Source organism: Gasterosteus aculeatus, chromosome 14, assembly GCF_964276395.1.
Source record: "Gasterosteus aculeatus chromosome 14, fGasAcu3.hap1.1, whole genome shotgun sequence".
Lineage (NCBI taxonomy): Eukaryota > Metazoa > Chordata > Actinopteri > Perciformes > Gasterosteidae > Gasterosteus > Gasterosteus aculeatus.
The window spans coordinates 8,313,895-8,337,687 of NC_135702.1; the positions used below are offsets into that span (position 1 = coordinate 8,313,895).

The following is a 23,793-nucleotide window of genomic DNA, read 5'->3' on the forward strand; positions in this document are numbered from 1 at the left end:
TTCAAGAAATGTGTACAAATCCACTCACTCTTACAACTGGGATGGAGTTAATCGACACATTTTGGTGGAGGCATCAACCATATAACTGCATGGGTTATAAACCGTACTATCACTTGAAGACAGAACATGGGGCGGCGCGAGCGTTTGCCCTTTTTTGTGTTAGTTGTCGTAAACATAATGTGCTATTTCTAATGGTAATTGATAAAGGGAGGGACTCCTGTTTTGGAAGAAATTCCAGTTCAGGGAGAAACAACAGTACAGGGAGGGACTCGACTTCAGGGAGGGACTCGGTTTCGGGTGTTGTTTAAATAATACAAATAGAATTTGTCTTTAAAACGTAAAACAGAGAGATTAAATAATTTACTTTTGCTGACAAAATTCAAATCTTTATTTACTGTTAAAGATAAGTAGTAGGCCTACTACTGTGAAAGGGTACAATTCATAGGGATATTGAAACGCTTATGAATGAATTGTTCAATATGTAATCAACAGTTAAACCCACATTGACACTACATGACTTTTAACTATCTACCTATAGTTTGCTGAACTCTGCTGGTCATTTTCCAAAACTTCTCATTCAGATCAAAAAAGGGCAAAGGAAAAGAAAATGATGGTTCTTGTTCTTTTTACTACACAGCACCCGAATACCACGTGTACCAAGACGGAAAAATGGACCGGCGATCCATCATGTCCTCGGACAAGCTTATTCCTCTCTGACCTCACTTGGTCTTTGTGTGAAAGAAAGAAGTAGACAGGAGAGATGCAACCTTTTGTTCCTCAAACTGTCAGCGAGACATTGTAGAACTGAAATAGCTTTGGTAAACGTTTCAATGTCCCGCAGGAAGATAAACCTGTCCAACAAAGAGCTCCCAGTTGTCGGAACAAATTAGCACATTCTTAAAACTACCTGGGTGTGTATGCAAGTTGATGCAACTTCATACTTGTTAAACTGCATTTTGTTGCCTCAGTATTTAGTACGGGAAGTCTGTTAAATGAGAAACCTGCCTTTACATCTCCCTTTTATTGCCAAATGTGTCTTTTGTCCATTGATGTTATTTAGTACTTATGAGCGACTGTGGGTGAGTGGGCAGCACGGTCGTCCTCTAATCAGAGGGTTGTCTGTTCGATCCCAGGCTCTGCTAACGCGCATGTTGATGTGTCCTCGGGCAAGACACTTAACCCAACATTGCTCCTGTAGCTGCGACTACAGTGTGTGAATGTTAGTTACTGATGTGCAGGTGTCACTGTTCTCCTGTCATCAGGGTGTGAATGGGTGAATGATATCATGTAGTGTTAAAGCGCTTTGAGTGGTCAGAAGACTAGAAAAGTGCTGTACAACTACAGTCCATTTACCATTTATAGTGATTTCCCAATGCTAATTGTGTCTTAAGTTTGTAAGGCCTCAGGTCTGCACGTAGACAGACGCGTTTTTTTTTCTTGGTTTTTTTCTAGCTTTTCACATGACTGGGGTTCATTAAAAGTATTTGGAGAGTAATCACGAATGGAATAAAATCCCCTGCATGTTGGAAACTCCTCTTGACCTAATCAGTCCAGTGGAAGACACCTTGGTTTTATTGTTTCTAGTAAGTGAGCACACTGCTTTGATATCAAGATCATAAGCGCATTCTTGCAAGCATTGTTATTGTTACCAGCAGAAAACCGCTCTACTTCCTGGAACACGGGGAATTACACTGAACACTATCCCAACTACTCCAGCTCACTAAATGTTCATCTACAAAACCGGCCGCTTTTCAATTTAAATGCATAATTTGTCATGAAATTCTTGTTCTTTTGACTGTACACGATGGCTGTTGGGTTTTAAAAGCGGAATTTGTCTGCACACTCTCATCAAAGACAGAGGAACATCTCTAACCAACCCGCTGAAGAAACATGATTTCTTGCTAAACCCCGAGGTTGACCAACAATGCTTCAGCCTTGCTGTGCGTTTCTGTTTTTTATGAAATCCTTCAAAGAGGGAACTGGAGGCAATTAGTGCAACTATCCTGTGGAAGTTTCAACACAATGATGTTCTGACAGAAAAGTCACTCTGTACATTGCTAACAAGCAGGCAAACTGAACTCTCATTGAAATCGATGAGAAACAGGTGCTTTAGAATGTTCATTATTCTGCGTAACATTTTGTTCAGCCTTTACAGTTCTTTCAATCACTTGTGGTCACCGACTCTCTCGCATGATGTGCAATATGTATACAAATGTTTTTATAATAATACAATTCTAAACAATGTTTACTGTGGAAAAATGAATCCACTAGTGACATTTTTGTTTTTTTGCTGTGGTGTGCACATCGGGTTCAGCAGAGATTTACCACAGTGTGAAACCTGTAACATTTACCTGACAAAGACATGAATACAATTTTTGTAAGCGTGAAAATTCATGGATATATTGACATTAATCATTTTTGGACTCAATTAGTACAGTAATCCTCTTTATTTTGTGTTGTGTATCATTAACTGAAGATCAGTCTGTCCAAACCTCTGTTCCTTGTCTATCAGTGACACTCTTGTGTGCCAAAGGAGTTCAACACCCTTTCGAGGTAGCGTACACTTTTACTGTACATCTTTCCTTTTCCTCATTGCTCAACCATTGTTCACCTGTGATTACTCATTTGATAATCTAACTGCTTGTGACACTGATGTGAAATCCAAACCTCGAACTTCCAAAAAGTGGAAAAACTGGGTGGAAAGCTGTTTCACTTCACTGAGAGGCTAAAGGTGGATAAACTCTTATTTTCACTGTGCATTAGTCTTAATGTGCATTACTTCCCCTTTACAAATAGTTTCTCAAGTTCATCGGTGTCTGTGGGGTAACAGGAAAGACCGATAGCCCCAACATGTCAACATCAGTAAACAAGTTACAAAATAAAAACTGTCCAAATGAATCTATTTTACTCTTTACTGAGTAAAACAAGTAAAAACTGGGCTGAAACTATTTCTCCTGTGAGAAAAGACAGTTATGTCAAATAATATCAAGAACAAATAGTGTGTCAAAAGTAAAATGTTTCTGAAATTAAACATCAAAATGAAACTAATAATAGCGAACAAGAAACATATTTATTCAAAGAGCTCAACACTAAAAGCCAACTACAAATACGGGTAATGTCCTTTTACTTGTATGACTTGCTCTTATCAGTAGCGCCACTGATAGACTGTGCAATCATTAACTGATAAGATAAAAGGATTTCCTTTATCCGAGAGAGAAGGAAGAAGGAACTGCATTCTCTTTACTGACAGGAGTATCCCCTATAGATGACAACATTGAGGCCTCGCCCCACCGACTGCATATAAATACGATAGAATCGACGCAAACTCCACAGAAAGCACCTGAAAGCATCGCAGACTGCGGGAACGAGGTCTGCACGGACTCAGGTAACGCGATCGGACTTTTGTTCCGGATACTTTTATATTTTTTTATGTTGCTGATGCTGAAGCAATGATGTGTGTAAATGCATATACAACCGCGGCGCACCCTTGTTCCAGTACATCGAAATCTAAAATCTATTTTATTATATTTAATCATTCGCAGGTTTAAATGATCTATTTGTGAGTGATGGATTTTATCGAGGTTGTTTATCAGATTCAGGTTATCGTTTACCTGCCTGATTTTCATTAGCGGTTTAGGGCGTCCTATAATTATCTGCAGGTGCGTCTCATAATTATTTAGGCGCCAAATGTCGCATTTAAAAGCCTGGTGGTAGCTGGACGGGGAGACATACAGAGGTTGGTGCAGCACGCAGTGAGGCGTTCAGGTGGGTTTTTAATTAAGAGGATAACAAATCCGTCCCCCGTGTGACTTTTAAATCGGTAAACGCGATGATTTGAACCGGCGGCTGAATTATCGATTTTACCTCTTGACCACTTTGGTGTCCCACTTTTTGACTTTTTATACTAAGGTTGACCGTTTTTTGTGACCGAGTGTAATAAATGCTTGGTTTTTAAATTGGCTTGGTTTGAAACTATTGCACGCGCACACACCTCACTGTAGGAAACTTTTTCTTACACCTCTTGCCAAATACATTTTGTAAACGTTTTTTCTTTATTTTTTCTCTTTAAGTCATGCTTTTTGCTGCGCTTCTTGTGCTGGGCGTCTGCCTGGTTCCTGCCCATTCCACTCCCACAGGTAGGCGAAAGTCTGCCAATACGTTTTCAGTCATCTAAATTTGTACCGGGCAAATTTTTATAATTTTTCGTCACATTTGACTTTTTTTTTTTTTCCCTCCCAGGAGTGCATCTCGGCACCTCTCTCCTTGATCAGTGTTTTAAGGACGCAAAGGAAATCGTCGATGACGCATACAAGTACTCCCGAGAAGAGTGAGTTATACGACTTTACCCCCACACAGGAAGATTTAATTATTTTTAACCCATTCATTGCAATTGTTCAGCCCAGCAAAGTATCATACAGTGGGGGAAAAAAAGAGAAAAAGAAGATTCCGCAATCTGGACTTTCATTTGTTTTGTCTCTATGCGACTTTGTAAATCCAGGAGTCTGAGACGAGTCCGCAGGGAGGTGGTGCGTCCTCACGATGCTCTCCGTCTCCTGAAGCAGCCCCACGGTGACACGCGCTCGGCTGTGCGATCCGCAGATTACATGTCGCAAACCCTGCGTCTGCTGCACGAGCGGAGCCATCACGTGCACAAGCGCTCACTCAATGCAACTGGTAGGTCGGGTCAAAAACGGGACCGACCACCCACCCGGTTGCGGTTCTGATCGTATCTGTTTTACACACGGACTCCTCCTTAAATTTCCTTTGGCGTGTTTTAGATTTGCTCTCCCCGGAGGATCTGATGAGGCTCGCTGAAATCACTGGATGTGCAGCGCAAGTCCGAGTTCCATCTTGCCGCACCACACAGAACCTCAACAAGTATCGCACCGCCGGCAGCCTCTGCAACAACTTGTAAGAGAACACATCCAACAACTTTAAAGTGTCGTTGACTTGCATGCAAAATTACTTTCAACTTCAAGTCCCGTACTCCGAAAAATGACCATTCAACATCCAAGGGTCCTCATCTTTTTATTGGCTCTTTTGACTAGAGTAAAAGGTTTGCTACCTACATGTAGGTATACGACTGTTCAAAGTCGTAAAAAGTGCCTTATTCATGCAGAGTTGTCGGATCTTTCAGATCTGTAGTGTTAACATTAGGCGGGAAAGGCTTGTGAAATGCAACTGAACATCTCTGGCTGTGCACCGCAGAAGAGGTTTCCCCTCCCCAGGGATTTCTCAAGCAGCATGTCCCAACTTCTCTCCTGTGTTGCTTCTAGAAATGCGCCTCGCCGCGGAGCCTCAAACACCCCCTTTACCCGCTGGCTACCTTCAGAGTATGAAGATGGCATCTTTCTGCCAAAAGGTTGGACCCTAAAACAAAAGGTCAACAACTTCGTGCTCCCACTGGTACGGCCTTTAAGTCTCTGACGCACGCTTTGATTGATATACGGAGATGCGGATTTAAAATGAAAACAAACAATTCTACGCCACTTGCAGGTACGACTGGTGTCCAACAACATCCTGAGCACAACCGATGCAGGCGTCGTCAACGACACCGAATACACTCACTTGGTGACCCTGTTCGGTCAGTGGAACGACCACGATCTCACCTTCACGCCCTTCTCCCCCAGCATCCGCTCCTTCAGCAGCGGGATCAACTGCGACGACAGCTGTGAGCGGACCGAGCCGTGCGTCCCCATTGCGGTTCGTGTGAAAACAAACTCACCAGAGACGTTGTCTTAACTGAAAGATTCCCTTCCTGAAACATTGGTCTTTCTCCTACAGATTCCTCCCGGGGACCCCCGCTTGCCCACTGGCCCGGAAAGCTGCATCCCTGCGTTCAGATCCGCCCAGATTTGCGGGACTGGAACCTCCGCCTACAATTTTGGTGGAGTGCCCAACAAAAGGGAGCAGATCAACACCCTAACGGCCTTCCTGGACCTCGGCCAGGTGTATGGCTCAAATGAGAAGCTTGCCATGACGCTGCGCGACCTCGAAAGCGACGACGGCCTCCTGCGCGTCAACACGCAGTTCAGAGACAACAGGCGCGAGCTTCTGCCCTCCAGCCCAGTCAAGGCCAACATGTGTGCCACTCGCAAAAGAATCACCAACGACACAAGCGCAGAGGAGGTGCCCTGTTTCCTTGCAGGTTAGTCATTTTGTGCGCGCACTCTATTAGCTTTATGACTAGTTAATCGTTGTTAGAGCTTGACGGATCAGTAGGCTCTTAAAAAGATTTGGTTGACCTGTTGTGATCTCAACAATCTAAGCAAATCAAAGTGATACAGGATATTTAGCAACTAAAATGTGTAAATTTCTGTCTAAGGTGATGGCCGCGTGGACGAGAACATCGCACTGACATCCATTCACACACTGTTTATGCGCGAGCACAACCGCCTCGCTCGTGCACTGAAGAGAATCAATCCACAATGGGACAGTGAGACACTCTACCAAGAGGCTCGCAAGATCAACGGCGCCTATACGCAGGTAAACCGGACAGTCAATGCGCCTGTGTTCCTCATTCTATCTTCAAATCTCAAAAGCATTCAGGCATTGTTCTTTTTTGTTGCTCAAAATAAATCTCTTCCTCAGGTGTTTGTGTTCAGGGACTACCTGCCTCACATTGTGGGTGACGAAGCAATGCTCAGGCAGCTCGGCCGTTACCCCGGCTATGACTCCAACGTGGACCCCAGCATCGCCAACGTCTTTGCCACCGCGGCTTACCGCTTCGCCCATTTGGCCATCCAGCCGTTCTTGGCCCGTCTGGATGAGAGGTACAATGAGAGCCCTCGTTTCCCCAGTGTCCCCTTGTTCAAGGCCTTCTTCACACCCTGGAGGATCGTCTACGAGGGTAAGTTGGACAAAGAAGGGTAGAGAGTAATCGATCAGTCTTTCCTCGACCTGTCATAACTTTTATGTGACCGATCCAGGTGGCATCGACCCGCTGCTCCGTGGTCTGATCCACCGTCCTGCTAAACTGAACACTCAGGATCACATGATGGTGAACGCCCTCAGGGAGAGGCTGTTCCAGTTTGTTATGCATCTGGCTTTGGACCTGGGCTCTCTCAACATGGAGAGGGGACGGGACCACGGCTTGCCTGGTAAAACATTCACTCATTTCTTGCACTTTTTTTTTTCCAATGTTTCTTGTTCTCACCCCTTCATTATTTTCTCCAGGCTACAACGCATGGCGCAGGTTCTGCGGCCTGTCTCAGCCGAAGAATGAGGCGGAGCTCGCTCAGGTCATGAACAACAGAGACCTGGCTCGCAGGCTGCTTCAGCTCTACGGCACGGCTGACAACATCGACATCTGGATGGGTGGAGTCGCCGAACCGTTTGTCCGTGGTGGCCGCGTGGGGCCGCTGTTCTCTTGCCTCATCGCAACACAGTTCCAAAGGATCCGTCAGGGTGACAGGTCAGCATGCGTGTGGATGCATGAAGTGATCTATACGCAATCTAAAAATATATTTTTTTAAAGCGTGCTTTTCAAACGCATTCTCAATTTACACTAATCTTGTTTTGGAAAAAATCAGGCTGTGGCACGAGAACGAGGGCGTCTTCACCACAGCTCAGAGAGCTGCTCTGGCCAGGGTCTCCTTTTCCAAGGTCATCTGTGACAACACTGGCATCACCTCAGTTCCCACCGACCCCTTTAGAGTCACCTCTGACAGTAACCGGCTCGTCCCCTGCTCCAGTCTCCCAAGCCTGAACCTTGCAGCATGGAGAGAAAGATCATGCACAGGTGAAATGTCGCGGTGGCAATGTTTTTGGTCGTAGAGGAGACTGACTTTCAGCTTTGAATTAACAGGTGTTGCCCTGTTAACCTGGTGTGTTTTCTCTATCGCTTGTATAGAAATTGTTCTTTATATTTGGTGTTTGCTCTTGCAGGCCCGGGTGGTAGCTGTAAAGTCGGTGACTCAGAGGTACTAACAAGTGGTAGCCATAAAAGTTCATTTAGATTATGACCCTTAGTGAAGGTGTTCCTCACTCCAGGCTGGGTTTACTGATCAATTGGAAAATCTTAGAATTCTAAGGCTGAGTAAGTTTTTAACTTGACTATATCTTTCTATACAGACTGTGAACAAAGTACCAGAGGAGGCCCAGCTGGACCCCCAGGCCCTCAAGGCCCTCCTGGACAACAAGGTAATCATTTTGTACCCTGAGATGGTGCTGAAAAATGTAACTAAACATTGAACATAATCAAACCAAACTGGTAAACTTATTAAAGATGTGCTATACAGTAGATGGAATAGGCTCAATATGCTGTTGTAAAAGTGATATTTGAAATAACTTGGAGGTATATGGTAAAGTACAAAATTCCCTCCTAAAAGTGCAGCGGTGCATCAATATAAGTGTCTATAGTTCACTAAATGCTACTACACTGACTGATGTAGCAAAACATGTACTTCATTAAATACTTCTTTTTTTTTTTTCTCTCCCCTTTGCAGGTCCAATAGGACCCCGAGGCTTTCCTGGGAAGATGATAATCAATCCCAATGCTACACAACTGCAATCTGCCTTCTCTGTCCGTCTGGGCGAGTACAGCCCATCCGCAAATAAAATGATTACTTTCCATGAAGTGATCTACAACAAACAGAACCTCTACAGCCCAACAACGGGCCGGTTTACGTGCCTCATCCCCGGGGTCTATCAGTTCAACTTTCTTATCATATCCTCGGTCAGTGTGGGTGACGTGGACCTGATGGTCAACACAAAGATGGTGCTGCGCGGTTTCAAGGTTTTCCAGGGAGGTAACCACTTGTCGTCAGGTGACACGGTGCTCGAGCTGAAGGCGGGGGACAGCGTGTGGCTAGAGGCCAGCAAGGGAACAGTCGGCCTGAGCACCAGTAGCTACATCTCAGGACACCTGGTCTTTGCCGAGTGAGACAAACGCTCACCAGACCAAACCCCATCTGCACTGATCTTCAAATTACATTGTTTTATCTATTTGCTTACTTTTCTACCTTGCGTCCTACAACTGTAGGTTCTAACAAATATTTGATATAAACGTGCTGCGTGCTAAACATGATTTTTTTTATGAACTCCGTCAAACCGTTACATCTGTTGGACCAACATTAATTTTAGTGATGTTATGAAGTTTGGCATTGGGAATGTTTTGTCCTTCTTTCATATTTCCTGTTCTATGAATAAATGTTTTACCCTGACCTGCATTAAATTGGTTTTGTGTTTCTATATCAAAATGAATTTCATGGAACAATTTAAAAAAATGTATGAAATAAAATGACACAGGAAGCAAACTGGGCTATTTTGCATCACAGCATGTATGAAACCAGTTCGCATTAATTTTGTTTTAAAGTTTACTTTGTCATTACATTTATCTAGAGGCGAAAGTGTCATAAAATCTACGAAGTTTCCTATAGATGGAGCCATTGTTCTTCAAACTACTTTTTCATGTAGTCATTACTTCTGGCAAAAAGGCCCTGAATACACTTCATCTGAAAAAATCTTTCCATCAAAGTCAATTTACTTTCTCCCTTAATTCTAAAGCATCCATCCTTTGTAAACCCAGCCCGATAGTCTGACAATACCAAATATGTGTTCCCTTAGTCCGTTTCTGTAGCTGTGTGACAAACCATATGTATGTTCATTTTGCACAATAATTCACCATTTTAACAATATGGGGCACTAGAAGCCAGCACCTACCCACTACGAGCTGTATAAGGGGGAAAGGTAGACAAACCGAGGTCTACACCTGTGGTTAGCTCTGAATTCTATAGCCCGCCTGGCCTGCATGTGTCCTCGCTGAAAGGAAACTGGAGGTGAACATAACTTTAAACAGGAAGCGTCTGTGCCGAGTTTTGGACTTTGGTGAGAAGTGGCCGTGTTAGTTGCTTAGACAATAATGCTTTCATGTTTAATACATGGTTATGGTGGAATATTTATTGGCTCTGACGCTTTGCAAGGTTACTGATCCCAGCCAAAACATTGTCTTGAGATGGTATATGACCAGGCTGTACTAATCTAAGCAGCTGCTGGCTACAAATTCATTTTTAAGACAGGTACGAGTGAGAATGATTTCATTCTTATCTTCTTCACTCAGAAAGCCAATGGGCGTTCTCCCAAAAAGCACAATTATTCCTTGTTAATTGTGATACGTGTCAAGTGTTCTCCACTTCTACTGCCACCAATTAGCCAAAGAAAATCAGAATATGACTGTAAATCATCATCCATCACATGGGGCCTTTAGAATTTTAACAGAGTTTCCCCAGCAGTTAAGTTTGTTTTCTGTTGAAATAGAGCAGCATCCTGACTCAATGAATGACTCATACCACAAGTCAAATAAGCGCAAATAAATATCCTTATCAATGGATTAGCTGGAAGTATCCCTGCCTCTCTTTGAGGAATGGGAGTCTGCATAAATCGTTGCACAACGTAAAGTTTTCTTGGCTGCGTCTTGATCAAGCGCTCCTCCTTCTGGCTGCAGACTCTACAGTGCGTGTGCAGAGTGCCACGTAGTCCACCAGACTGTGTGCATGTGTGCATGTGTGGTGGCTGAGTGTGTGCGTGGTGCAAACTCTATTTTGGAGCTCCAAAAGTAATGGAAATCCTGCATTTATGAAGCTGGAGAAAACTATTTGAACTGTCTGGTTCTGTCGTAGAGATTTGTGCTGAGATGAACCTGAGCGTGTTTGTGAACGCCTGGCAATTCAAAACGGTGAGATTTACAACTGGAAAGGCAAATATATATAATTTATATTTTAATGACATAACAAGTTGTGGGGTTTAAGTAGGTTTCTGACAGAGGGCATCCGGAGAAGTAAGCTTGTTTAAAGATGTTTTGAGAGATACAGCATGAATGGTCATGTGTAACTGTGATGCTGTCATCATGACCAAAGGAACATTTATATTTAAATTGAAAAGTAATCAGAACTGCAAAAATTAATCCTTTTTTCAATCTAATGTTTCTCAAGCTGACTTCCAACAGCTCTAAAACAAACCCCCCCACAACTGCAGCAGAGCCCATTTGATTAAAACACGCCTTAAATCAAGAGGAGGGCTGCTGTAAACGCTTAAATGTTCATGTCTCAAGCGAAGTGGCAAATGTCTGCCAGAGGTTTTCTCAATGATGGCAACAAATAATTGGGGTTGGATTTATGTTAAATTTAGCATCATAAAAGGGAAGGGCATTTTACTCAATGACATGTCTGAGGCAGGAGGTCTATTTTCCTTAGTCTGCAACCCAGGCCGGAATTCATTCAAATTCTTTTAACACAGCCTAGTGCCCGGAATTGGGGTAAATTCCAGCTACGTGGACATAAGAACCCTGCTAATTCCTTGCAGATGTGTCTCTAGCGTTTCGTTGGGGGAACACTGTGCTGCCCTGACTGGAGAAAAGAACAACGCAGCATGGAGGACGGTAAAAGAATTACGAGAGTCTAACGTCAGTGACTGGGCAGTCTGGTGTTCTCAGGAAGAGACTGGAGGAAATCCAGGGACACAGTTTTCCTCCCCCAACAAAAACACGATCCGTCGTTGGTTCAATCTAAGGTGCCTCTCTGGGTGCTTTACTGGAAACAAATCCACAGGAAGGGAAATTAAAACTGCGTCTACAAGACAACACAGGAAAACATCTACGAACGAGCATGCAAGATTCAAAGCTCTTCACTCGTTTTCCTCCCTAACTGAGTGTTGTGAAACCGAGTTTCACAAAGTTTCACAAAAACGTCTTCATATGATTTGAATTTAGATAACACAACGTCATTGGAATCCTTTTTCTTAAGCATTTTAAACATGTCCACATTTAACTCTTGAACAACTGACGTTCTGTGCGTCTGCAGAGAGGATGCATTTTCAGGCGGTAACGTCACATGAAAGGGAGATGAACTGCACCCTTGTTACCCAAGAACAGCACAACTGGCTGAACAGCAAATCAAAGCATGATACAATCGGTTTACCATCGATTGGTCACATTACAGTCATTTTATTCTAACTTTGGTCCTTTGTCTCTTCCTCAGCTACTGTTTGGGTAGAATAGATCCCCACTGGAATCACCCGCGTTACCACCACAATGTGTTTTACTAACTAAATATTCAACAATTTAAGTTGAAAGGTGCCCTGTGGAGGTTTTTGGCCACTAGTGTTTTTATGCGAGTGCCCTTTTTTATTTGTTCTCGACTCGGAAACTGCATATGGGAGATATGATGCACAATACCTGGTTTCAGACTACTACACTCCTCTAGTGGTGGACTACGGGTCTGATAACACACCAAGAAATGTGGCAATGTGAAGACTGTGTTAACTCTCATACATGAATACAAATAATACAGGTTTCAGAGGTTTTTTCTCATAATAGGCTTTGTGATTGTTTTATTAGGGAGGAAATGCAATTAACCTTGTGTTGTTACCTCAATAAGACACAAAACAAACTCCACACTCCTTCTCTAAACCACTGATGACAAGCATTTGAGTTAAAACATACCGTGGGCTTAAAGCTAGTTTTGGGAAATCCACATATTCTCTGGTGTAGAGTGAAAACTGGCTGTGTGATTGTGCAGGTACCGCTGTTCTGAATAAATGACAGTTGGCTGTAATCTCCCTCTTCCCAAACGCCCCCCCCCCTCGGGTACATCCCTCCAATGTGATGTCATCTGCTCCTCGACACTTCGATTGATCTGTTATCAGCGGATCTTTATATTATTTGATCAAGTTGTTTGCTCGTTTTTTAAAGACACGTCGAAGTTTATAATTAATCTCTGGTTGTGTCTTTAAAAAAAAGAACTCATATAATCCAGGTCTAGCTCTCAAAAACGTGATTTGAGAAACTGTAAGATCGTATTTTACAGTTTGTGTGGGTTTGGCAGCATCCTGCGGCACCTCTGTAGATGCTGGAAAGAATTTTTGGGGTAAGATATATAGGCCGAGGAAATTGGAAACCCTAGATTTAGTTTTTCAAACTATCCATTATACCTCATGTGTTAACAGCAGGGTGGCGGTTTAACTACAGCATATGACATGGATTGATCAGGAGAGGTATCAGATATCAAATATCACAGCTTTATTTTGTTTATTGCTCAGGGTAAGTACCGCATAGGATGTTATTATGGGATGGATTGAATTCTTCACGTTGTCAGCAAAACTCTAAACAGACAGAACTGGGTCGAGGGGGTTCGTGGCAGATGGTTTGCCAGAAAAAAATTGAAATGTCGCAGGGCCATAAAAGAGTGATAATTAGTTTTTTATTTAGAATCCTCCAATGAAAAAGTGTGCAGCGACTTCTGCTGGAGTGTTTTGCAATAATGTTCGGAGTTTATCCAACAGTCACAAAAGGCTGTTTATCAAAACATTCTGCAGATTTGGCAAAGCACATTTGGACAATGCATGCAGTTGTTTCTGGAAATGGGTGCAGTGTGTAATTCATGTGAAACCCTAATGAAGTAGTAAACCGGTGTGTATCTCTGTTTTTGATCAAACAGTTCATCTCAAATAGTTTCTTTGTGAGGGAGGAAATTAATCTCGCTGTGACTTCACGCAGCCAAACTGAGCAGTTATCAAACACACTTGGCTGGGATTGATCGCACATCACGTATCCATTCAGTGGTTATGTGAGCAGCAGCATTGGACTTGTATAACAGATTCACAAACGCCAAACGCTGAACTCCTCCTCCTCTTCAGCATCTTCATTTCACTGCTGAGTGGAGGAGCAGAGCGACATGACTTTACACGGATACCTTTAAACTCCATGAATACCCTTCAAATGGTGACCAGGGATACTCAAATCTAAGACGAGTGGTATAGGCCCAGCTCCTTGGAGAAGTCCGCTTTGGAGTTCACAATGGGATTACGCGTAATTGGCACTCCGCTTTACGCGTATGCGTGCGTCTATTCTTTTGTTTTCCTCTTGCAGGCTGTACAATCTCAGACAAATCCCGGCACCCAACAAGGAACTAAGCAAATAGCATCTCTCCGGCAGACGCTGCAGTGGTCACACAACGGCAATGTGTTTAGCATTTTAAGCCAGGGCGCGCAGTATCAGCCCCCGCGGCGCAGGGGCGCATCTCAGCAGCAAGTGCAGGCGCGACCTGTCACCATCATTCGCGATGGAGACGCGAGGCACCCGGACACTCCAGGCGACGCGGTGGCCCAGCGGCAGCAAGAGCAGCAGCAGCAGCAGCCTCCTCCCCGGCCGGGGTCCGAGCCGCAGAAGCCCCGCGGGCTCCCGTCCCCGCTCCAGCGGCTCGTGAGAGGCCACGAGCACCGCCAGCATCGCGACGAGCGTCTCGGCGCGCGCGCGGGGACGCAGGGCAGCAGCAATGGGACCCAGGAGAAGGTCACCGTCAGTCCGCCTCTGCCCCGGAGAGACGACATGATGGTCGGCGACGATCCCTACGACCCGTATAAGTCCACTGATGGAGATAACCCGTATTACAATCATTACGACGTCTACGAAAGACCGAGCAGGCGATCGAGACCCGGATACGGCACAAGTTATCACCAGTATGGTAAGAGATGGGTTCTCTAAATGTATTATATGTATGTATTATAATAGCTCAACCAGTTTATTTGTCTGTGTAAGAAACATATACATCGACCGATTGCTTCAGGTTGTATGCAATCATGTCAGTACTATAATTGTTCTTTTGTTTGTTTTTTAGGTCTGCCTGATCTGGTACCTGACGCATACTACATTCAAGCCTCTGCTTATGTCCAGAGAGTCCCAATGTACAGCCTGAGATGTGCAGCTGAGGAGAACTGTTTGTCAAGGTACACTGCTGACAGTACTTATCCACAGCAGAGCGAAAACAGGGTTTGCATCCAAGTCTGAGTGTGATTCATGGAACTTTAAGTGTCTGTGGGTGAGGCCTTCCCAGGTGAAATTAACCAAATCCCGCCACTGTTGCAGACGGGCGGAGTAGCGGGTTTCTGTAAAGTATAATCATAGTTTTCCCTGAGGAGTGAAAGCCTGGATGGCAAACGCATTATTGAAAACAAACCCAAACAACCTCATCCCTCCAAATGACTTCTCCACCCATTCACACGCTAACCTCCACTCAATTGTGTCCACACACCACCTTTGTTTACTGCAAGTTTATGCTCCACCTTTGCTTCGGGCCCGCAGCTCAGCATATTCATCCAGCATTCGAGACTATGACACGCGCATGCTGCTGAGGTTCCCTCAGCGAGTAAAGAACCAAGGGACGGCAGACTTCCTGCCCAGCAGGCCACGTTACACCTGGGAGTGGCACAGCTGTCACCAGTAAGTACACGAGATCCTCCCTAACCCTCTCCATCAAACACTGAAAGTGAAAACCTCTCCGACTTGTGGTTTCTCAATGGGACTGTCCAAACAGCTGACTTGAGTTAGAAGCCTTCACGTGAGGATTTCATGCATGAAAACATAATCCAGGTCTGGAGCCAGTTTGGGAAAGATGTGTCTGAATCAGATATAGAACCATTAAAAATTACATCTTTACATCTTTCCGAGTTTGAATCGGGGAAGTAACTTTTTCTTCAAATATTATAACTTTAAAAAAAAAAGTTTAACATATAAATTGATCACAATAGATTATCGCTCCACTATTTGTCTCAAACAGCCTCTATGTTGTAGTATGGCACCCGCTGTTGAACCGCAGCTGGCTTTATTTTGGTAAAACCTGTGTTGGAAAGATGATGTGACTGAACTTCACATGACCTCATAATTCAGTTGCTGTACAGCTGAAAAGCCGTAAAGTTGTGTGATGAGAATAATGAGCCTAAAAGGGAAAAACTGCTGGTGGGTTTGTTCCTTTAGTGAGCTTCTGGAAAGGGGCCAGTTTTCCTTTATTCATCTGGAACTACCTCAGTACATAGTTATGCTGTGAAACCACCAGTCCACTGTGCATTTGGCAGTGGTCCAATAAACTGTTATTGTAGACTGTTTAGAGTCTTTGCCAGTGTTTGGAAAGAACCCTTCTGTTAAAACACAGACTGTTTTCTCTCATTAAACTAACTGACTTTAAGATAATAAAGATTCAGCTCCACTCTAGTCTAGATGATAAATACCTGTGATGTTTGCAGTCAAAGGAAATTCAAGTGATTTGATTGAACACCGTGAACTTAAATATAGTTAAACAAAATATAGTTCAATGTCAAAAAGTAACTATGTAGCACTGGAACAAGATGTCAACCTGGTTGTTTCAAAAAGTCCCAGATTGTTTTGCAACTTACCTGCTGCAGATTAATAATGCTGGAGTTGTTGCCCACTTCTGCTGCTCATCCACAGGCACTTCCACAGCATGGATGAGTTCAGCCACTACGAACTGCTGGACGCCTCCTCGCAGCACTCGGTGGCCGAAGGCCACAAAGCCAGCTTCTGCCTGGAGGACACTTCCTGCGACTACGGCTACTACAGGCGATTTGCCTGCACCTCACACACCCAGGTCTCACTGCTGAAAAGATGAAGAAATGCTGATATGAATGGCTTTAAAGCTGCTCTTATTCTGTTTTCATATTAACGCTGGATTACACAACGTTTTGGTTGCGATGGGGTCGTTTGTACTGAAAACGCCGAGAAAATGACCCTTTCAGAGTTCTCTGCCTGCACTAAAATCACCATCAGCTGGTGAACTTCATAACATTATAATATCAGTCTTCTGTTTACATTTCTTTATCCTGTCCCCAAGTGGCTAAAAAACACACAATCTCACAATTTAGCAAGTTAGCTCCTGTTCAGTAGCGCAGCAACAATGTCAAAGTAATTATGACCAAAGAACAACAGCAGTTTTTGCAGGTTTACGCCCTTTGAAAATGAGAGTGCTGCATTGAATTTGGTCATTTTGAGCTCAGACCACAATACAGGATAATGATTTTACTGATGTGCATTTCCATTGAATGACGCTCAAAGGAGTTTGGTTCATGCTTTCCTTGAATGTGAGACTGAGAAAAACAAGTGCTCTTGCTCTGAGGCTGCTGTCCCTTACTATTTCCTTTTTGCACGAGCCAGTGGTGATTTAATGATTTCCTGTTTCTCCTGTCAGACGATCTCCTGCTTGGGGGCCTGATCAGTTTTTTGGGCAGATGATTTATTTTTCCATCCTCTGTTCTTGACTTTGCCTGGCTGATTTTATCCTCTTTCTCCTGATTGCTTTTTCTTCATCATTTTAGTTACAATACCTACAGCTCTACAAAAATGTAAAAATATAGAAGCTGTATATTCTTCATAAGAAGTATGTTTGTTTACACAATCTTTTATGTGGATGCTGTCCAATGTGCAGGGCTTGAGCCCAGGATGTTATGATACCTACAACGCGGACATCGACTGCCAGTGGATCGACATCACAGATGTGAAACCTGGAGACTATATCCTCAAGGTTTGTAACACCAGATGACATTTGTTTTCCTTGTCGGAGACTGAACCCCATGTAAAGAGCGACATGTGTGAATCCCATTGCTTCCATAATAAGAGTCCATGCTGATTATTCGTCGTTGTCGCTTTGTTGTTGATTCTTATACTTTGTCAATACGTTATTCCCCACAGATCAGCGTAAATCCAAATTATCACGTCCCAGAATCAGACTACAGCAACAATGTTGTGCGCTGTAACGTTCAGTACACTGGCAACTACGCCTCCGTGTCCGGTTGTCACATGTCATCGTGAGTATCATGGTTTAAGAGACAAAGGTTTCTTTGACATGTCTTGCGTTGTCTGTCAACCCTCATGGTGTTTTTTTTTTTCTTTCTCTCAGGTATTAGATAACATAACGTCATGCACCTGGACTCAGCAAAGACGTTCTGTAAATGACGGAGCAGAGGACTGCATTCGAAAGCATCTTGAGATGAATGCAACATTAAGATTTACACATTTAAAACTTTTAAATGCTTCCACGTTAGAAACATCAAAGTAGGAATCATCTGACGCCAAAGTGGCAGATAATGTTGAATTTCTTTTTTCTTGTTTTTCTCCATACTGATAAAGTATGTTCTTATCTAATCTTTTCACAAGAACGTTTTTAATCTCTTACTTCTATTGCATTATACTGTACGCTTGCGTTGTATACCACTTGGAGGATAGATAAGGAATAAAATCCATTAAATTTAGAATCCGAAGAAGTGTGAATCAGTTTACTATCATTTTAAAATCCATATTATATCACAATTTTAAACGAATCCGCTGTTAAGGAAATGTATTTATATGCAACAAAAGAAACTCTTTTCTACAAAAATTGTGTTGAAAATGAATTGAATAAAATTTGGTGATATTGTATCACTCTTTTGGGCCGACCAGATTGAGGTGACTCTTTTTCTATGTTGTATTGTCTTTTCACACACACACGCACACACACAGACGGAATACATGGAACACACACACACAACAACGGCTGAAAAAGCTTTTCAAATTTTCTTTGCATATTACAATATATTTTGGAGGAATCCATCTGTGTGCCCATCACCTTCAAATAATATATTCAAATATAAAACATTTTTGTATACATGTTATTTGGTAATCTATTAATAAAATACTCTTTTCAATAATGATTGTACATCAATATGTTGTAATCCCACCCTGGTCGGAGTAGCTGTACTCCCGCGCAGCAGGGGGCGCACCTGAGACTTCCTTCACCTTTCACTCATATTTATCAGGCTGCCAAAAGAAACTGGAGTCAACCACCAGCGGTGTGTGTGTGTAGCTGTGCGTGCGTGAGTGCGTGCGTGTGGCCGTGTTAACCACACGGTAATAAATCGTCCTGAAAAAACTCTTTTCGTTCCTCGAGTGAAAAAATGCACCCGGTCAGAGTATCGATCCCTTCGTTTCGTTCGGAAAACAACTCCATGGAGAAAGGATTCACGGTAAGCTGCCCGCTGTTAAACCTCCGTGTGTCCTCTCTGCTGCCGTCACTTGTTTTTTTTTTTTTTTTTTTTTACATCTGTCCTCGGTTTCTGTCCCACATTTGTCCCGCAGCGAGCGGCGTTGCACGTTTGCGTCACCGGGCCGTTCCGACCTCCGTGTCCACGTTGTAAACAACGTCCGTGTTAAAGACATAAATAAATCAACGAGTCCAAGGAGCGAAACCGCTTTTACCCCAGATGCCGATTTAACGTTCGGAGAGACTTTGTGTATTTGTGTTGAAGTTCAGGATCTGGTAATAAACACTGATTTAAATGAAGGTGTGTGACGTCATCCACCGAAAAGGGAGCCTCAAACGAGCCTTTTTTTTATCTCTCGTGTGTTAAATCCCGAATGGCTCTACCAGACAGGTTGTGTGACAGCAGTCACGATTAACAGAGGCGGCGATGCACGGATTATTCCGTAGTCTGTTGGTTAACCTTCGTGTCGGAGCCTACATGTTCCATAATGCACCCGACAGACCTTTGGTTAAGTCACCTTAACTCTCACGTCTTTCAAACTTCCGGTTTAAATGTCCAGTCTTTCTGTCACAAATGAAGCATTGGCATCCCCTCTCCTCTGAACCGGACCCCGGTCCCGCTTGTTTCAAATTCAAAAGCGTAGTTCGTCCCTTTGGGATCTTCCCCTATTTGCTTTATTGTAGGCCCCCCATTCCTTTATGATATCCAGGAAAAGTTGAGCATTTACTATGAGAGTAGTATTAACCCTCCCCTCTGGCTCCAGGCCAGAAGCTTTTCACATTTCCCAAAATGTGAAACGTTTTTCATTTTTGGTCGTCCTTAAATAACCTTTAGTCTCAACTGTCATCCGTCTCTCTGGGACGTCTCCCACTCATTTCTTTCCCAGTAATGATAGTGTTTCTTTGCTGCTCAGTTGCAGAATTTTTAAATACATCTCAGTAGACGGCCCTCTGTCTTGCGAGACGCAGCGTGTAGTTAAGTAGCCGGTAATGAATTGTTGTCACAAACACTGTTGTCGTTTCTATAACACATACATTTTATAGAAGAATCCTTCTACGGGAAGTACAAGTCTGTTTTGGGACGTTAACAGCAATGCTGACGGATCACGATTCAGCAGCCAGATGCTTCCTCTTGGTAACTAGCTGACATGGACCATAACTGACGGCTCCCCGGTCACGGATGGGAGGGGCCCTTATTGGCCGATGTGCTCTGTTGATAAACGGCGATTCCCCTCAACTGACTCGACGACAGAGTTCGGCCTTTTTTGGCAAAGAGCGGTACGAGCTGTTGTTCTTTGCCTCAGGTCTTCAGAATTGACGTGCTGGTGAATGGCCGACAACACGCCGTCGAGAAACGCTACAGTGAATTCCACGCGTTGCATAAAATGGTGAGAGTCAATGCGTCCCCAAAGCGTTTGATCACGTATTGCTGTTGAGTATTAAAAGTCATTTATGAGTTTCAATTTTAGTGTCCTCAACCATAAGAGAAATGTTAGAATACTGACATATTAACCAACGTGTTGTTTTTTTAATGACATTATCTGACATTTTTAGGAGTAAACACTTCATTGGGTAGTAAAGAAGTTACTTTATTCTGCCTTGTTCATACAAAACAAAGCATTATAGTGGGCTTCACAAAATATATATATTTAAAACAGACGGATGGAGAAACGGGAACATCAAAAACAGAATATTACCAGTCAAGCTATTTACAAGTACCACATTCAGAAGTGTGAATGCAGATTCAGCAAAGCACTTAATGCTCAACGGGCTCCCTGCTGGTGAACCACGCTCACCATAGCAGATAGTTTGAGGTTGCATATTTACAGATGAGTTCCTCTTCCTGCCTCCTTTTATTAGTCCATAATTGTTTGATTGGAACGCTATATTTGCAACAGGCCTTTTCCCACCAAAAGCACTTGGACATGTCACAGTATTAAAAGCACAGCTGAAGTAATACAATAATGAATAGTTTTAACTCCATTTACCTGCTTCATTTTCCATGTCCAGGTATTGTGCATGCTGGTCCTAGCAACAGTACATATACTCCTGTTTGTCCTGTATATTTTCTCATGATGTTTTCACATCCCTCCAGTTAAAGAAGAGCATAAAGCCGCCCGAGATGCCTTCTAAACATGTTAGAAACTGGGTTCCCAAAGTGGTGGAGCAGAGGAGGCAAGGCCTGGAGCTCTACCTGCAGGTAGCATGACACACCTTCATCCCACCCGCTGGAAGCCAAACGCGACATTTCTTTACGCGTCAATATCTAGGTATTGATAATAGTGATGACCGCCAGTTGACACACAAATCAAAAGTTGTATTTTTGTCAACTTTCTCTGTGTTGTTGTTGTTGTTGGGTTTAGAATGTTGTGACAACATTAATATGGAGTCAGTATTATCTTTCTTTTACCAAATACAGATTTAGTCTCTAACTCGACACACAATAAAGCTGAGGGACATTACGCAAACAATGCACCACAAAAGTCCCCCGAGTCCCTATGACCCCGCTGCTTCATGTGCACGTTGCAATTTGATTTTGTTTTGTGTGTTTTGTCAGTCTATAATTATGGAAAATGGAGTTCTTCCAAAGATATTCTTGGATTTCCTCAATATCCGCCATTTTCCTTCAGTGCCGAAAACAGAAAGCTGTGGGTGAGTTGGCTCTGTCATTTAAAGGACCACTTTTTTTTGGAATACCAAATATTTGGTCACCAGGCTGCTGGATGGCTATGTGGCTTAATTTGTCCTTTTCTTCTCCAAGGTCGTTTGATACAGAATCGGAGGAATCGAGGTGAGTGAGTTTTTCGGGGAATATAATTAAAAACTATTGCACGAGACAGCTGGTCAGATTCTTTGCTTTTTTGCACCATTCTGAACCTGTTAAATATTTGCTCTGTACTTGAACCTCACCCGGCATGTCGGTGATCCCGCCTACATTTCTTCATCCTGTTATTATTCACCATGTCGCCCCCACACAAACCTTCTCACTTCTGCTTTTTTGTGGTCTCCTCAGTAAACTTTCACACCAGCCAGTCCTGCTGTTTCTGAGAGACCCCTACCTGCTGCCAACCGCTCACGGTGAGTTTTGCCGATTTTTTTCCGATTTCTGCAAAAAATAGAATGGAACTTCTTTCAGAATCTCACCTTTTTCATGTGAAACCCTTTCTTTTCCTCTTTCTTTTCAGATGCATTTTCAAATGTTGTGATTGAAGGTGTGGTACATGGAGTTTTCTACCCAGATCTCCAACCAAGGTAGAGCTGCAGCTCCCAATCTGAGGGCAAGTCACTACAAACGGATGTTTGCACACTGTGTTGATGTGTCCATCACAGAGATTGTTAAGATACTCTGAGCCTCATTTACATTTTACAACGCATACAACAAAAATTCATTCATTTTGGTTCTTTTATTTTGACAAATGACTGGCACCAGCACCACGTGTTCGTAAAATAAGCAATATTGGCCCATATTTCATTCGATTTGTATCAAAAAAGGATTCCAGGAACCTTTTATAACAGTGATACTTTAACAGTGGCTGTGAGGCGTTAAATTCTAAATAGTTAACTAAAAGCTAAAATATTTGTTTCCTGATTATAGCTAATAATTTAACTTTTCAATTCTATTTTTTCTTTCTCAACAAAGTAATGCTTGAAATGAACATATCACACAATATATATATATAACACAATCAATGGGAATTGGAGGGAAAATGAAGCTCAAAGTAGGGAGACCTCTGAGCGCTGTTAGTAAGTGAATACAAACATGGCTGCGCCCCTCCCTTTGTAGCACCAGCACTGTGCGTTTTTTGAATTTCTCATGAGCCACATCGAGTCCGCCTGGGAGGGAGCGTGGAACAATTTAGAGTGTGTTTGCGCATTCTGCGTGAGTTGGCAGCTACGTGCCACAAGTAAGGGTGGAAATACATTTGAGCTGTGATGTGGACTTGATTTGTTGAGCAGAAGTTGTTTGTGCAGGTTTGGCGTAGTGAGCGGCTCAGTTTGGAGGTGGAGTCCTAAAGATGTGACGGTCCTAAAAATGTGTCTCGGCTCCCTCTCAGTCAACAAAAGACAACGTTTTTCCACATATACAGGAGTACACCGCTAGACCTGCATTCAGACTTTGGTGTGGGAAATAAGAGGAGTTCCCCTGTGGTGGAGCGTTAGGGCAAACTATAGGGGGCTTCTTCATTTATTATTTATCTCTCATTCCTTCCTTAACTTCCACTTCAGAAAATGCTCAACAAAAAAATGCATCAACGAGTTTTGAGGAGCTGGTTTGTCGATGTCTCACACCACATACAAAATACAGCCCTGGTGTGTTTTTCCACTCTTGGTAAACAGTCACCCGTCATGAAAAGGGATGTAAAGTGTGTTTGATTTTATAGGGGATTTTTAAAATGAAAGACAGTGATTTAAAATACTAAAAACCAGTAAAACACTGTGCAATATGACATTAAAATGCAGATTGTCTTTATATTGTTCATCGTGAAGTACAAATATTTTCTGATGCGAACACTTGAAATGACTCGTTTGTCAAACAATATGGTGCACGTGACTATTTGGGCAATAATTGGTGACACTCGTCCCACCAGAGTTATGTGACTGGACCCCCAGTCGTGACCACTAAATATTTATACTGAATCAAATGGAATCAATTAACCTCAACTAAACAGATCACGTTTTTATGTTTTAACATAAGTCCTTTCCAAGGGATCCATCGCATAGATTAAAAGTATTTATATATTTTGCAGCATTGTACTGATTGTGTTCTGATCATGTGAAAATTGTCATTTATGTGCCATAATGTCGATCTACAGTTAACACTGGAATTCAACTGTAGCACTTTAATATGGGCGACATTTTAAATACTGACACCAATAAAACTCCTTATTGCCAAAACGTCTTTCGTCAGTTTGTTAAGAGTTCTAATTAAAATATTGACTTAAATTGACACACGCTTTTATTAGAAAAGTCACTAGAAAAGGCCTTTCAATAG

General features: G+C 42.9%; 3 protein-coding genes across 6 annotated transcripts; all 3 read left to right on the top strand.

The window, feature by feature from the left end:
- Positions 1 to 3,001: 3,001 nt before the first annotated feature.
- mpx (myeloid-specific peroxidase) lies at positions 3,002 to 9,170 on the top strand. 4 transcript variants are annotated; one of them, XM_040198360.2, is made up of 16 exons: positions 3,002 to 3,385; positions 4,071 to 4,136; positions 4,240 to 4,327; positions 4,499 to 4,674; positions 4,779 to 4,911; positions 5,277 to 5,406; positions 5,497 to 5,703; positions 5,785 to 6,148; positions 6,326 to 6,486; positions 6,592 to 6,850; positions 6,930 to 7,100; positions 7,177 to 7,414; positions 7,533 to 7,741; positions 7,888 to 7,922; positions 8,074 to 8,142; positions 8,448 to 9,170. In XM_040198360.2, the coding sequence occupies exons 2-16, from the start codon at positions 4,073 to 4,075 to the stop codon at positions 8,454 to 8,456; spliced, it is 2,313 nt and encodes a 770-aa protein (XP_040054294.2). In that variant the 5' UTR covers positions 3,002 to 3,385; positions 4,071 to 4,072; the 3' UTR covers positions 8,457 to 9,170. The 4 variants fall into 4 exon arrangements, with proteins under 4 accessions (XP_040054294.2, XP_077943994.1, XP_040054295.2 ...); XM_040198361.2 differs by having other exon boundaries at positions 3,330 to 3,765; XM_078087868.1 differs by lacking the exon at positions 7,888 to 7,922.
- Positions 9,171 to 13,510: 4,340 nt separating this feature from the next.
- On the top strand, positions 13,511 to 18,221 carry loxa (lysyl oxidase a). The gene is made up of 7 exons (XM_040198417.2): positions 13,511 to 14,459; positions 14,613 to 14,721; positions 15,077 to 15,214; positions 16,220 to 16,376; positions 17,211 to 17,306; positions 17,474 to 17,589; positions 17,682 to 18,221. Exons 1-7 carry the CDS (start codon positions 13,793 to 13,795, stop codon positions 17,686 to 17,688), a joined length of 1,290 nt encoding a protein of 429 aa, XP_040054351.2. The 5' UTR covers positions 13,511 to 13,792; the 3' UTR covers positions 17,689 to 18,221.
- A 279-nt stretch (positions 18,222 to 18,500) lies between these two features.
- snx24 (sorting nexin 24) lies at positions 18,501 to 23,696 on the top strand. The gene is made up of 7 exons (XM_040198471.2): positions 18,501 to 18,783; positions 20,105 to 20,188; positions 20,896 to 21,000; positions 21,358 to 21,452; positions 21,562 to 21,591; positions 21,814 to 21,878; positions 21,986 to 23,696. Exons 1-7 carry the CDS (start codon positions 18,715 to 18,717, stop codon positions 22,054 to 22,056), a joined length of 519 nt encoding a protein of 172 aa, XP_040054405.1. The 5' UTR covers positions 18,501 to 18,714; the 3' UTR covers positions 22,057 to 23,696.
- Positions 23,697 to 23,793: the final 97 nt, after the last annotated feature.